This window comes from Eublepharis macularius, chromosome 15 (assembly GCF_028583425.1).
Source record: "Eublepharis macularius isolate TG4126 chromosome 15, MPM_Emac_v1.0, whole genome shotgun sequence".
Lineage (NCBI taxonomy): Eukaryota > Metazoa > Chordata > Lepidosauria > Squamata > Eublepharidae > Eublepharis > Eublepharis macularius.
In genome coordinates this window covers 37,204,303-37,220,329 of record NC_072804.1, presented here as the reverse complement: position 1 = coordinate 37,220,329, position 16,027 = coordinate 37,204,303, and the positions used below count along the sequence as shown (strand labels likewise).

Below are 16,027 nucleotides of genomic sequence, written 5' to 3'. Positions count from 1 at the left end.
AACGTTGACCATGCTTAGCTTTTGAAATATGATGACATCAGGTTTGCTGGGGCTGTCCAGGTCAGGATACTACTATACTGTAGTACTGAATTTTTTCAGTTTTATTGCAACAATGAACAGCCAGTCTCCCTGACTCTCACAAAAGTGGCAAAAGAAGTACAGTTGACATTTATACACTAAAAATGAGGAACAATAAACAATACTGATGTAATAAAATGAAGCTGTGTGTCTGGAATCTTCCTCTAAGGACTTTATGTAGTTGTTTCCCCTTGTCTAAGAGTTTCTCCCACTTTGCCCAAGAAAAAGATTTGCTGTATTGGATTCTTTTCAGTTGTAGTCCAAGGCTGTTGTCTGAAAATGTCCACGAATGCTTCCATATCTGGATACGCGAGGCAGTATCTACCCATTGGTCTGTACTTTTGGCTAGCACCATTTCAGCCTCATGAAGAATAAGAGTGCACGCCATAACTAAAGCCATGTCTTTTTGAGACTTAGGGGTGTTCTGCTTAACCTCAGCCAAACTTGATACTTTTTTTTACAGGGTGTGACTGGTCCCGTAATCAGAAATAATATCGATCCCAAAAACTTTTTGTAGCTATTGGTGGTGGTATATACAGAAAATGGGATTGAGGGGAGGGTGTTTATTACTTGAAGAATCCTGGAATTTGTCTCTGTCGCAGGCATGCTTTGGTGCTTGAGCCTCCCTAATATTAACTGTGAGGAGAAATAACGGGTGATATCCGTCAACTTTTTAGTTGCATAACTCAATTGTCTCATCTCCTTCAGGCAATCCTGGCCTGCCGGCCTGACTAAAGAAGTCAAAACAAAAGTTCATTTTTAAATAAGTGTCGTCAGTCTTTGGTGGATTTTTGTTTTTGAAAGGCTGAAGGCATACCCAAGCAAATCATCTCTTCTGTCTGAACCTCGCATCCTTGTACACATTTTAAAGTTGTAAGGTTGGCAACGTGGGGTTGGTAAAATACCTGGATATTTGAGAGGTGGGGAGGGACACTAGTGGGGTATAATGCAATAGAGTCCACCTTCCAAAGCGGCTATTTTCCCCAGGGGAACTGATCTCTATCGGCTGGCGGTCTGTTGCAATTCCGGGAGATCTCCAGGCCTTACCTCGAGATTGGCAACAATTTGAACCCGGGCGTTGGAGGGGAAAAAATGAACATGCTGGGAGCTGTAGTCTTTCATGCCGTTGCACTATAACCGTCCTCCTTCCGTAGCGCGAAGCATGCTGGGAAGCACAGTCCATTCTCCCTTCCCGCCTCGAGTGCCGCTCTTTCCTCCGGCGTTTCCCAGCAGGCCTCGCTCGAGCCGTCTTCTTGATTGGCCGGCGGCTGTTGGTCACGCATGCGCTGTCCCACACGGTGGCCGGAGCCGCTTCCACACAACGTTACCGAGGTTTTTGGGAGGCTCCGATAGACTCTCCAGGGTGGGAGCGACTGAGGAAGAGGGGGTCAAGGGGGACGTCGAGGAGCGCAGAGGCGGTCGAATCCCTCTGCTCGACCGGTCGACGGTTGGTCAGTGGCGCCCGACACGTCATTCCGCCTGGCCGTGACGTCATCCTGGTGCGAGTGACGTGGCTGTGGGGGTAGGTGGCAGAGGGGCTGAGGGGGGCGCGAAAGGGATCTCTCTTGTGATTGAGGTGAAGTGGCGGTCTTGGATGTGAGTTGCTGAATAGAGTGAGGAAGAGGGACGCTGGGTGGCTGGAGAGGCAAATACTGCCTAGGTAAAAGGGGGGACCCCGGGGGGGGAGGTTCGCCTGGACTGAAGAGGCGAAGAACTTGAGACTGCGATGGGGCAAGGAGTGAATTACGGAATGTCCTGTGGTGGGGGTGGAAGGGGGAGGCAAATAGACAGGAGAGAACTTTTGTCTGTGAGTGAGTGGGAGAGGGTGGAGGGTGAACTGAAAGGGCAGAAGCAGGTAACGTGTAGCAGGTAAGCATATGTATTTAGTTGATACTCGATTGATAAACTTTTTTTTGTTAAATTTGCACTGTGTTATTAGCTGGGCTTTAAATTGATATTATTAAATGTTACTGTGTTATGTGTAGTATTTTAATCTTTGCAAAGTTGATTTAAGTATGTATGTTTTTTATTTGTGGTTGAACAAGATGCAAGTCCAGTAGCACCTTAGAGACCAAATAGATTTCGAGGGCATGAGCTTTTGTGAGTCAAAGCTCCCTTTGACTCTCAAAACCTCATACCTTGGAAATTTAGTTGCTCTCTTAAGGTGCTACTGGATCCGAATTTTGCTTTTTTACTACAGACCAACAAGGTTACCCCCTGAAACTAAAGCTGTTTGTAGTTACGTTGGAATTGTATCATTTGCTGTGATTTTTGAGCTAACGTGAGAAAATATTTGATGCAGGTGATATAACAAGTGGAGGAGGCTTAAGAGAGCAGTTGGGGACCCCTGTTTTTCCATTTAAAAGTTCAGTGAAAGGAACAGGACTAATTTTGGTACCGTTGTCTATAGACTGGAAGCCTGTGCTGTTACAATGTCTGGCAAGCACCAGGTGGATGAAATGTGGCCTCTGTCTTTGACACAGGAGGGAGGTTACTCGGGGCTGGGAAATCCGCAGATCAGCAGGGGTCCTCCAAGTGGAATTGTTCAGCTCTGCTTGACTTCCTGTATGCCCAGAACAGGAAGAGCAATTAGGGGTGTTCCCAGTCCTGGGAGGACATATTTCACCATTAAGCTGAGAACAAACAAATGTTAGAACTGCCAGAAGCAAAACAGAAACAATAAGACTAGACATAGCTTGGGAAATCACTTATCTGTCATCTTTTGTGACAGCCAGCATGGTGCAGTGGTTAGATTGTCAGACTAGGATTTGGGAGACTCAGGTTCAAATCCCCTGCCATGGAAACTTAAATTGGGTGTCTTTGGACCAGTCATGCTCTCTCAGCCTAACCTAGCTCACAGGTTTCTAGTAAGGAAAAAATGGAGAAGAGGTGTAAGCCACTTTGGGTACCCATTGTGAAGAAAGGTAGGGTAGAAAGTAAAAAATAAAATACAAAAATGATTTTTCCTCATACCTGGTGCTGGTGAATGATTGCCACCCAAATGGCCAGTTGCTCTCTTTCCTTGTAGTGAAAAGTAATCTGTATTTTTCTTTTGCTAGGAACTGCTGAAAGTGGCTTTGGAGGTGTCATACAATGAAGAATCAAGAAGGGGAAAGCAAAGCTGCCCTGCTACCTGCTAGTCCTTCCAAAACAAGCTGCAGTCTGGGGCTGGATGACAGTGACTTATCTGAGTCTCCCATAATGTCCTCAGGAAGCAGTGAAGGTCCACACCAACCTGAGCCATGCGGCTTAAAGCCTTCAGTTGATGGAAGCAGCGAAACTCAAACAAGTGAAGAACAGAACAAAAAAGAAGGTTTGTGTTATTACAGGCTGTATTGCCCTGGCAATAATAAATCTTTTGAACATACATCTTGCTGTCTGCCACTGGCATAGAGTGGCTTGTTGCTCCCCCTAACAAGGGCCTTTTGTTGTATCCCACTCCTTTCTAGTTCTCATGATCCCCATTTTTCTGCAGATAGTTTTTTCTGTTCTGCCGCATACATGTGGACACACATTCTAAATACTTCTCCACAGCTCATCACACTTCTTGTCTAAACATCCCTGAAGCCATGAAAATTTGTGGACTTGGTGGACAGATCAGGTCTGGTCTGTGACGAAATTTTTAACTTACAGCATTAAACGGCAGCCCAGCTTAACATCATGCCATCTGTAAAACCAATATGAAGTTCAGTTGTGGAGGCATGTGGGTGGAGATTTGCTTTCCTTTATATTGTGTGGCTTGGCTGGCTTGCTTAGAGTTGTCTCAGTGTGTTCACTCTGTAAATATCTTCCTGTTACAAGAAATGTTAGAAGGTTCTGCTAGTGTAATCCATCTTAGAGAGAAAGGAGCTGTAAATAAATAAGAAGGGATCCAAGGTGTAACGTAGAGTCTCATGCTTCTGCATGTATCTCCTGCAGCAAGTCTGACGGAAGATGCTGTATCCCAGCCCCACCAATCTGCCACCTGTGATGTCTCTGAAGAACTGAGCCGACAGCTAGAGGATATCCTGAACACGTACTGCATGGATACCAACCAAGAAGGTCCAGGAGATGACAGTGGGCAGAATGAGCCTGTGGAGCTGGATGAGGTTGAAAAGAACCAGAGCGAGTCCCCAAGGAATGGCGAGCAGGAGCAGAGTTGCTCTGAAATAAACGGGGAGAAAGAAAACCCCAGGGGAACCAATGATGAGCGTGATCAGAAGCGAGTGCAGGAAAAAAAGAAAGCCAAGGGGCTTGGTAGGTTATTGGTTCCCTCCTGACCGTCATGCATTCTCCTCTTCTCCCTGACTGATGCCAAAAGTGCAACCCCCTTAATCTATGGCTGCGCTTTCAGCGACCCATCTTGCTGGTAAAAATTTTCTTGTATTCACTCTGAGGGTAGCTGCTGTCATTGCTTAATAAGATAGGACAAGTGAGGGACCCCCAAGGAACTCATGATGGAGGGGAAATCCTATCCTTCAGCTTCCTTCTTTGTTGCTCAGACCCCTTCCCCCATCACAACCTTCTCTTTCTCTCAATGGTCCTGTCACTGCCTTTTCCTTTCTCCCCCCTGCCCTCCATCAACAACACCTCCTCCACAACTCCCCCACCACCTCACTCTTGAGCAGTGTTTAGCGAGGTTCCCAGGCAACCCCAAAATCAATGCTATGTTATATCTTCTTTCTCTTGAAATGTATGCAGGTTTTTTTAAAATAAAAAATACTTTTTTTTCTATTCTGCATTTTCTGCAAAACGCAAGTTTCCCCTGGTTTGTAGGAAGATCCCCTACTGTAGCTGTGTACAGCATGTTGTGTAATTCAACCAGAGGAAAAATGTTCACTGAAAACTATTAGTCCTTCTGTTGCTTTCGCTTTGTCTTCCTCATCCCCTTGAAGGGCTAACCAGAGAAGTTGGTGCAGGAACTTTGCACTGCATAACAGTATTTTCCTGTAAAAGTTCATCATGTGAACACCCCCTATCTTGAAAATTTCTCCTGTAGTTCTAGAGGTATTCCAGTTCCCTCTGTTCCTTACCCCCTCTTCACACCACTCATTCTGTTGTGCCCTGAATGCCAGTTTGCTTTGTCCCTTGTGTCCCAGGAAAGGAGATCACATTGCTGATGCAGACCCTCAACACCCTCAGCACATCGGAGGAGAAGCTGGCAGCCCTCTGCAAGAAGTATGCAGAACTGGTCAGTTCCTGGCAGTGCAAGAAGAATGGATGGGGGTGGCTGTGCAAGGGGGAACTGGATAGGGCTTCCTTCTCCTGGCATCTTCTTCCTGTCTCATTTTCCAAAAAATCTGATAGCTCAGAGAAAGGTGTCTGAGGCCCTTAAATTTCACTCTGCCTTGATGATTTGAAGTAGCTTCAAACTGTTTCATAGCCAGAAGGTAATAAATGAGTTGTAACTGAAAAGCTGTCCACCAAGCAGCAATGCTTTTACAGCCTTTCTTGGAGCTAACTCTGCAGAGCATGTCAAAAAACCTCTCTGTGTTTGGAGTGTTCTTCTAGGACCTCCAGTCCTTGTGCAAAATTCTGGGCTCGTTCAAGGTATTTTGCCACCCCAAATACCAGCACATTCCAAATCGTTATCCTCCGCATCCCTTGCGCTATTGCCAGGAGTCCTAGGGCCAATGTTGCTCCTTAAATGTATTGCCCTCTTGGTGACTTGCTTGTGTAGCTGGACTGTCTTTGCAGAAGTCAGTGTTTCAGTCTTGTCATGTCCTTAGGCAGCCTATATAGTTCATAAGAAGGAGCATTTCCTCTGCCACCTGCCCCATGCCCCTCATGGGAAGCTGATAATGTCCCAGGGGATATTATCTGTTCTCCAGAATACTTCCTGTGCTTTCAGAAGTAGGGTAGAGCTCACTTCCTAGGAAGTGCAGGTATCTGGGTGTGCCCTCAGGCTTTGCTAAGCCATAAAATGCCTTTCTGGGAAATGGTTATGTTCAGCAGAGTCAAATGGTAATGCTTTTTAAAAAACTTATTGACCATTTATCTTTATGCTGTGGTTGGTGTGTAGTGAGTTTCAGGTGTGAACACTGCCCTCTGTGAGGGTTGGGGGTGTACGTAAGGTCATGATAGCCACCTTGATAGTTGATAATGGAAGGACTGGCATGCCAGTGTTGATTTTGGTACTTAAAATAGGGAAGAAGGTTTATCAGGATTGTGGAATGGAATTATTTGATTGTAGCCTAGTCAAGGAGATCGCAGCTCAGTCTTGTGCTGTTGGGCTGCTTATGACTGTGCACCTCCCACCCCCAACCCACAACTTGACTCAGTCCTTTTGGCTGCTATGCAGCTATCAGTATTCTTTTTTGTACTTCCCTTTCCATGTCTGTCTTTCTCTTGCCAGCTGGAAGAGCACCGAAACTCTCAGAAGCAGATGAAAATCATGCAGAAGAAGCAGACCCAGCTGGTGCAAGAGAAGGACCATCTACGGAGTGAGCACAGCAAGGCCATCTTGGCCCGCAGCAAGCTGGAAAGCCTGTGTCGGGAGCTTCAGAGACACAACCGCACCCTCAAGGCAAGAGAGCCCTGCCTTAAGCCCACTTAGTCCGTTGCCGCGGACTGCTTGCCAGGGCTCCATGGCCAAAGTTGGGTCACTCTTCTGCCCTTGGACCTTGAAACTGACTCTTCCCCCCTTCCCACACTAGGAGGAGGGTGTCCAGCGTGCCCGTGAAGAAGAGGAGAAGCGGAAGGAGGTGACCTCCCATTTTCAGGTGACACTCAATGACATTCAGTTGCAGATGGAACAGCACAACGAGCGAAACTCCAAGCTGCGGCAGGAGAACATGGAGCTGGCTGAACGGCTGAAGAAGCTCATCGAACAGTATGAGCTGCGGGAGGAGGTGAGCAGCCCGTAGGCGGGAGGGTGGGGTGAGGGGTTCAGCTTTAATCACCCAACAAATCTTAGGGTTCTGATGCAACTCACAGAACTGCATCGGAACTTTTAGAGAATTGTTTGAATGAACTTTTGGGCTTAGTAGAAACACATCATTATATATCTGCTAACACTTTCACCCTCTTAAAAATACTGCATCCTGTTTCTGATGAGGGAGGAGCACTTTTCTTATGATGTTACTGATGGAGTAATTGTTAATAACAGTTCATTTGTATACCAGTCTTCTGGACAGATTAGTGCCTACTCAGAGTGGTGAACATGTCATTATTCTCACAATGCAGGTTGAGCTGAGCGGAGTGGCTTACCCAAGGCCACCTGGCAAGTTTATGGCTGTAGTGAGGTTCAAACCAGCGAGGTGCTGCATCGCAGCCTAACTACTTAATCACTATGCTACACCAGTACTTTGAGACTTGTGCCTCCTGCTGGGCTCTGATTTTGGATCCTGGCCCGTTGTCCAGTAATGGCATCTCATGAAATTTGCTTTTCTGTCTGCAGCATATTGACAAAGTCTTCAAACACAAGGACTTGCAGCAGCAATTAGTGGATGCCAAACTTCAGCAGGCCCAGGAAATGCTGAAGGAGGCTGAGGAGAGACACCAGCGAGAGAAGGATTTTGTGAGTCTTCATTAAATGATATCTGAGGAGGCCCAAGTGTGGCTACCACCACAGAATGAGATAAAAGTGATGTAAATAATTGAAAATATGAAGTCAGAATCAATAATTACAGTCCCTGTTGGACTCCCTGTCTAGCCCAGGATACCTCCTATCCTTTCTCCTTCCAAAACCTAACTTTCTTGTTAGTTAAGTGCCTCAACTTCAGAGTACCATTTGAATTTGCTTGGTCTGCTCTGTCCAGGGGGAACAGAGGGCAGAATCTTTTTCTGGGCATCTCACATCCCTCCTGAAAGAATTAGTGTCCAAGTGGAAAACAGCCAGGTCTCTGTGATGGCCATTGAGGCTTGTTACTCACACTGCAGGTTACATCTTTTCTTGGAGGGGACTACAAACAACTTAAGCAGGTTCAGGACTGGCAATTTTTTTTTAACTATACTAAATGCAACATAAAATGTATACATTTAACTCTACCCATGTACTCTTATATAGTTACATACTTAGGTTAAACTCAGTCTTTAAATGTGTCATCTATATTTTCTTTCCTTTTTATATAAACTATATCCCTATCAAAGTCCTGTAATAAAAGGCTTCACTTTTAACTATTTCCATTTGGTGTGATGTAGCAGCATAAAGGAGACTTTACATCTGTGCTAAGCACAAATTTTCTCCTATCTTAGTAGGGTTTAAGCATGTTACTATGGAACACTTCTGGGTGTTCCTTTCTAGTCAGCTTGCTTCTTCCCCCAGGATGCAACATGAGAACCTCATCATCTTTGAACACTTGATTCTGTGCTCCCTTGGGAGACCAATAAAAGGACTAGCGTGTGCTACTCTCAGCAGGTTTCAGTCTGTAATGCCATGGCACTACTAACTGTTTATGGGATTTTACTGCAGCTTATCACCTTAAGAGATCCTTGATATGGCCAGTTCGTATATAAATCTCACAGGTTGTTTAGATGACAGGTCAGAAGAGTTGGTGTCAGCCCAGTTTCCAAAGGTATGTAGTGTGTCATCCTGTTTTTGTTCTGATAAAAAATCAGCTGATCCCTATTTTCTAGTTGAAATTATTTTGGTTCCCTTCCCTAATCCTCTTTTACTGCCTCCTCAGATGTTTCATTAAGTCGTGGGCATGCAAGATACCTCATCTCTTGTTCTTGGTGAGATCCCCTGTGCTGATTTTTAATTTGTGAGCATATGGTCACATTCACCCTGGCATGACCTAAACTCAGAGTGGTCCCTCTCTTGACTGGAGCCTCAAAAGGCTTCTTAAGATTCTAAGCCCTCTGCTTCAGCGGCTCTTAGCTGTTTAGGTGCCACGGTAGGCTGTGTTTGCTTTATGACATTTATTTTCTCTGGTGAGAGGGGAACTGTTTGCTTATTCCTTTTGGGACAGCTGTAACCTGTTTGTCCTGTTTCACCACACTGGTAAGATTTCCTCTTGCTCTCTTATCTAGCCCATAAGGTGCTTTTGTGCCCCCCCCCCAGTATAACTTTACCTGACAGCTGAGGTTCTTTCTGTGGTCCAGCCTGTTCAAAGTATTTTTCTGAGGAGAATTTTTGGTTTTTCCCTCATTCACACTAGTTGATCCATAATTTCGGCAGCTTGGACTATGATTTCAGATTTTTTATTCAGTACCAGCCAGCAGTATTCAGTAGGTAACAGACTGTAAAATTGCTCCCATTCTGTAAGATGGAAATCATCTTTGTAGTTTTCCATTTTGGGTCCATCCCACCATTGCTTTAACAAGGAATCTTAATTTGCAGGCTATGTGAGCATAAATTTCCTCAAATATCTTTCTCAAGCTCCTAAACTTTTTCTGCTGTATTCTTGAGTAAATCCAAATCTTTGTTTGACCCTCTTTCTAAACAAATCATACTTCCTAGCTTCCCCTTCTCTCATTTCAAAAGATATTTTTGAGAAACCACCACAGATTTGGGAACGCAGATATCCTGTCATCATCAGAGATTTTAAAATCTTTTAAATGCTCTTTCAGCGCTGACAAAAAACAATTCAACGCTTTCCCCTTTATGGAATACAGAAAACTTTTTCATGTACCCCTTAAATAGCCTAAGAGGATTATAGGTAGGAGCACTTGGGACAGGCAAACTTCTGGTTAACATAATTTCTTTAAGCCTCATTCTCTGTAACTGAATCTCATGCCTCATATTGTAATTTAGCAGTCGCCAGTTCTATATGTCTCTCTCTTCAATGTTGTCAGTTTCAAATTCTCTCTCTGTCTCCTTTCTCCAGCTTAGTCGTGTCTAGGTTCAATTTCCATGTTAGGATCTCTCTCTTTCAGATACTTTTTCCTCAGTGCCTAGCATTCCCACTTCTTCACCCTCAGTTGTTCTAACTTTATTAGGAGGCATCATTTTTTTTCTTTAACTGCCAGTTGTATATCTTTCTCTGCTCAGTACAACTGATTTCCTTGCTCTTTATAAAAAAAAAACCTTCAGTAATTCTCTACTGTAACCACAGTCTTTATAGAATAGCTAGAGGAAAGCAGCACAAGGTCTATGAACAGGCATCTATTATTTATTTATTTTATTTTATTCGATTTATATTCTTCCCTCCCTGCATCAGCAGGCTCAGGGCAGATTACAATTTATACAGTAATATAAAATACATGTGCCTGTTCCATCAATCACAGGTTTTAGTTGCTAGAATAAGTTTAGCCCTCCACTGTACCACACAGTCATAGGCAGCAGTGCAGTCCAGTGGGTTCCGTTGGATCAGGCTGCTGTCTTGTATCTTAAATTATTCTGTGAACTTCATGAGGAGAGCGGATCTCCTGCTGTGGTGCTAAGTGAATGTCTCTAATTTCTTTTCACCACCATTCCTTTTCTTACAGCTGCTGAAAGAGGCTGTGGAGTCCCAGAGAATGTGTGAGTTGATGAAGCAACAGGAGACTCATCTTAAGCAGCAGGTCTGTGTCTCAATGTTCATCTTTTTCTCTGGTCAAAGAAGAGCAAATTCTTTGCTAGAAGGAGAAGGGGGGGGTTGAGGTCTGTTCCAGTCTGCTGGCAGAATCAGTCACTGGTGGCAGGTTTAAGGGACTGTGGCCTCATTCTCAGAAGTTATTTAGCAGTGGTCACAGTTAATTGCATCTAATTAGTTTGATTTCCTAGGACAGGCACTAGGCAGGCCTGCCTCCCCTCCAAAGGATGGGACAGAACTTCTGTGCTGTTTGAGTAAATTTATGCCAAAAGGGCTAGAGGAAAACCTGTTCCTTTTTTTCATACTTGAGCTATGGTGGTTTGCTACATCTTTAACTGTAAACACGTGTCATGTTGCTTGCTTTTTCCAGCTGGCCCTCTATACAGAGAAGTTTGAAGAGTTTCAGAACACCCTGTCCAAAAGCAGTGAGGTGTTCACCACCTTCAAACAAGAAATGGAGAAGGTATTGTGTGCCTTGTGCCTGGGATGAGAGGGCTGCCACTCGTCATTGCCACAGCTTCAAGGTGATGGGAAAGCATCTTGAGGCTGACATTTGCTGTGTTTCTAAATACTCCCAGGAGAATTGACTTGTGAGGGGTGCCAGCTTACCCATCTCTTGACCTCCTGACTTGGGCATCCCCTGTACCAGACCAACTGCTGCTTGCAGTATCTGTTGGTTCCCCAGCCCTCAGTGGTGTTTTTTCTGTTGAGAATGTGGTAGTTGTCACACTAGGGGGAAGTGGGAGAAGCACACAGGCAGTATTGATACCCTTTGACATCAGGCAAACATGACAGGAATTGGCTTACGTTTGTTTTCTCTCTTTTTCTTGCCCTTTCTCTTCCCGGTTTTCAACTCTGCAGATGACCAAGAAGATCAAGAAGCTGGAGAAAGAGACCACAATGTACAGGTCTCGCTGGGAAAGCAGCAACAAGGCCCTTTTGGAAATGGCAGAAGAGGTGGGGACAAGACATGGAGGGCTGGCAGGCGGGTGGGGTATATTAGTTACACATTTCATCCCTTGATCGCCAGGGCCATCTGTGAGTGCTGCGTATTTTCAGATGAAGAGGTGGAATGATTCACAAAGAAGGAATGAAACACGTGCATTTCTCAAGATACCTAGTTCTGTAGAAGTTTAATAGTCCATTCTGCGCTGGCACATTGTGCTGTTTTGTGCACTGAATTAGGTTTCCCTTTCTGCACAGTCTTAGTTTTGTTGCTGGCTGCAAGTCCCTTGTTTAACACATGGTTGCTGGCCAGTCACTGTAGAGACTCTCAGAGAATGATATATCTGGGTTTTTTTCTCCTTCATGGTTCAGTGAGTTAGTAGACTCCGGCAGGGGCCAAAAGCACAAGACCATATGCGTGTGTGTGGGGAATAGCACTGCCCTCTTGTTTCCCCTTTCTCTCCTCAAACTGTTATACTAGCTTAAGGATGTTAGGCCAAGGCACTTGGGGTGTGGGGAGGAAGAGGCATTGATTCTAGTAATCACTAGTGGCCCCCAGGCTGTTAGTTAACCAGCTCTGATGGGAGGCCATTTCCCCTGTTGGTTGTTTCTTTGAGTAGCTTATTAGAGGTTTTTTTCTTTTGGTCTCTCCACTACATTGGAAAGCAGTCTGGAGTTGACCCTGGACGCTCTTCCTCCTCTTGCTTTGCAGAAAACCCTCCGGGACAAAGAGCTGGAAGGACTCCAGGTGAAAATCCAGCGTCTTGAGAAGCTGTGCCGGGCCCTGCAGACTGAGCGCAATGACCTGAACAAGAAGGTGCAGGATCTGTGCGCTCTTGCCTCCCCAACCACTGGTGGGAGCACCCTGGAACTGCCAAAAGACCAACTGGCAGGCAGCTCAGACGAGCTGGCACCACAGGGCACCGTGTCAGGGGAATCCCTTCCTCCGGCGCAGATGGGGTGCTGCACAGGACCACCAGTTGAGATCCTTGGTGAACCAAGTATAGGAGCCCAACCTCGGGAAGAGACAGAGGAAGTGGCAGATTCCACTGAGTGAAGGTGGAGGGGGGGAGGCTGGCTGGCAGACTTCTCGAGAGACTAATCTAGTCACCTTTCCTGAAACCAGGGCTGCGGGTGAGAGCTCATTCCTCCTGGGCCTTTGAGGTTCTTCAGTTACAGTTTTTCATAATACTGAAACCTTTTGTTTTTTTGGTTGCTTTAACAAAATAATCTATATATGACACAAAGTTGTGCAGGGCAACCCCTATTTTATTTATAGAGAGAGAGAGAGAAAGAGATGAACTAGATTGAGCCACTTTCCTATGTGTCATGTGATTCTAGATGTAAGGCAGTGCCACCGAAAGACCTCGTGACGGATGGCCCAGGGCAAACCTCTCACCCATTCCACAATAGTGGCGTCTGTTTGGCCCCTGCAGCTTACTGGGTGCTATGCTATGAATACAAATGAAAAGCAAGAAGTAAACATAAGAGGGGCTTGTAGGGTTTTCCTCTCCTTCCTAAATGTTTCAGGGAGGCGGGAATACAGCCCCAAGGTCCAAAACCAGTACAAGAGACTCAGGAGTTTGTATGTTGTGAGCTGTTTAATTTTGAAATTGATTTTTTTGTTAAAGAAGAATAAAATTGATGTGGTTTTGTTTTAGGGTGGGGACGGGGGGGAGACTGAGGCCAGGAGCCCTGTCATTTTGGGGAGAGGAGGTATTCCCTTCCAGGACTTTGCTACTTCCAGAAATCTATGTCTCAATAGCCTTATAACTTCACAGTTGCCTCTATGCTTATATGCACACACGCACAAGCGTATGTATTAAAGGTTTAATCCAAAGGTTTTACTTCCTTAAGTGTTTTGCACAAGATGAATGTCCATGCACCTGTGTGCGTGCAGCAAATCCCTGGGGCAGAAGGGGGTAGTGTACTCCGGTGTGTTTATACTCCTCTCCACAGGACCTTGATACCAAGTCACAGGCAGACACAATTTGAATCCCCTTCCATGCAGTGTTGGGCAACAAGCATTGAACTGAACTTGTGCAGATCTCCTGCTATCTGGAGCATCCTTCATTTTAACTGCACTTTTGATGGACCATCCTTTCTTACATAGTCCTGTGAAGGAGACAAAGAGATGTCCCATTTAGCCTTTAATAATTATTCTTTTGGTTTCAGCACACTTCTGCCTGGGCCCCAGTTTACCTTTATGCATTTTGTTTTAGTTCTCGGTCTTAAAAGGTGGCAGGTGCCCTTGCAGCCGTCCTCCTTCTTTTGGAAGTTAACTTTCTGGACCCATTTTTAAGGCTTGATTACCCTTCCTTTCTAGCCAGGGTTTGTTCTCCAGGTGCATGTTGCATCATGAGCTGTGGGAAGGCACGTTTGCCTGTGACCCAGTGACCTTCCTGTCATTCAGCCTCTGTTAAATATCAGGTTTCTTTGTTTATTTGGCACAGACTCTTGTTCCAGTGAGCAGATGGACTCCCCAATGTTTCTGGCGTTTGCTTGTATTTTTGGGGCCCCTCACTTGAGGTGGTTATCCCATCACAGTGTCTTCTGGAGTTTAGTGGGGCTGGCCAAAAAGGGAAGTGAATGTAAATGAGGACCACAACTGATCTTGGATGACAATTCAGCCGGAGTGCCCGCTTTTGCCCAGATATTTCTGCAGAACATTTTTTAACAGCTGTGCTACCAACAGGCTATATCCAGATCTGTTGTATGTATCTTTTGTATCCAATAGAAACAAACAAACTTGATTGACACATTTGGATCTTTCTTCCCTTCCATTTTGAACAGACAGATTGGTTTTGAATCTCCTATGGAACAGACATTCCTAGACTCCATCCTAATGAGTACAAACATTTAGACGGGGCTTGCACCAGTCTCATCATTGTTTCCCCATGTGCTGTCTTTCACATACATTGTTAAATCAGCCATCTTCTGATTGGGCTTTTAAAGTAACAAGTCATGAGATGTTTTGGGTACCCACCCCTTGCTCTTGGTGAGATGTTCCCCCTTTTTTGGAGAATCTGAAAGTGGTGGTGTGCAGCTTAGAGGGAATGGCAGAATTCTGTAGCTTCCAAACCAGGCACTTGGGCGCTGGTTCAAGAAGACTCTTGGGATATTTCCAGCCTGGAACATTTATATGCTGAAATACAGGGTGATAGCTTGCTATTTATACTACAATATGAATTAAACGAATGTTGTATATTTCTTTCTAGTACATTTTTTTATCCCACCCTTCCCCCAGGCAGTTGTATACACAATTCTTCCGTCCGTGATTTACCTTCACAGCAAACCCGAGAGGGTGAGTGATCTTGAAAGTAAGTGGCTGGTCTGAGGTACCCCAGCAAGCTTCATGGCATAGCAGGGCTATAACCCCTGATGTCCCAGCATTCTAATCACTACCACACTTGACTTTCTCTGAGCAACAGGATTCCATTCCACTCACACTGTATTGAGACTATCCTTCCTAACACAGCTTGCCATGTAGTGGTTTTGTGTTATGCAAGTCCAGAGGCCCTTTTGATGTACAAAACTATACAGTGTCTGTTGGCTTCAGATTGACCCCCCCACCCCCTTCCTTTATGCTCTGACTACTCGAGCTTAATCCTTCTGCTAATTCCAATATGCTATGAAGGAAAGTACTAGTTAGAAACCCTAGTTCCCTAACTAGGTTGGCCCTGGCTGCAAGGACTCTCTTGCAGTGGATGCTGTACACCAGGGTTTCCCATCAGATAGCTCACTGGCTGCTGCAATCTCAACTCCTGCCTCGCATAGAAGACTCAAGGAAAGATCTGCTGTAGGCTTTTTCAAAGCTTTTATTTCATGGGAACTTTGTTGCTGCACTGCTTAGCTGATAAGGTTAGTTTCCACGTTCTGTTTCTAGAAGTAATATACTGGGAGTATTTGGGATATTTGTTACTTAGAAGTAGCTCTAACTAAACAAAGATTTGTGACACAAACCTCTATACAAGGTCTATCCCTGCTGTGTTCTGCTAGGAAAGTAATAAAATCATAGTTTCAACGGCACTCTCCTGTCAAGCAGAATAAGGGAAGAGTATTTTCCCATTTTTATCTTACCTTCCTTCAGTCCTGGAATTGCAGGCCAGGTGACTCCAGCTATGCAATAGAGCCCTGAACACTGAATCTCCCCCTGAGAGCAGCACTGTGTACATGGCATAAACTGAGAGGGGCTGGTGCCACTAAATCCACTGACTTTGGGAAAGGGCAGCACCTGCCTAGTTTGTAACTCCTAACTCAACCCCAGGTGCTGGTGTACTTTGCTTCCCAAAATAAAGCTTGAGTTACATAAAAGTGTCTCTGCACTAGGTGCTTTCAGGTGGGGATGCTCTGGTGCAAGATCTGGGTTGAAAAGTAGGCAAGCCTGACCCGCGTTTTGGATGCCCTGAATTGCTGCTGAAGGCTAGTTTGGCACCTAGTGCCAAACCCAAGCTAGGCCTGATACTAAAGAATCTGTTCCTAACGTGGTCTGGCCTCAAGTTTTGATTCGGCTCACTATGATAACATTTCATATTTAGCAGCAATTCAACAAAGCAGAGCAGGGGGGG

At 45.2% G+C, this 16,027-nt stretch overlaps 1 protein-coding gene across 1 annotated transcript; it reads left to right on the top strand.

Moving 5' to 3' along the window:
* The first annotated feature begins 1,384 nt into the window (after positions 1 to 1,384).
* TXLNA (taxilin alpha) lies at positions 1,385 to 14,669 on the top strand. The gene is made up of 11 exons (XM_054999466.1): positions 1,385 to 1,600; positions 3,138 to 3,391; positions 3,997 to 4,314; positions 5,157 to 5,248; positions 6,413 to 6,583; positions 6,714 to 6,908; positions 7,457 to 7,576; positions 10,429 to 10,503; positions 10,885 to 10,977; positions 11,376 to 11,471; positions 12,172 to 14,669. The coding sequence occupies exons 2-11, from the start codon at positions 3,172 to 3,174 to the stop codon at positions 12,514 to 12,516; spliced, it is 1,725 nt and encodes a 574-aa protein (XP_054855441.1). The 5' UTR covers positions 1,385 to 1,600; positions 3,138 to 3,171; the 3' UTR covers positions 12,517 to 14,669.
* The last annotated feature ends 1,358 nt before the right edge of the window (positions 14,670 to 16,027 follow it).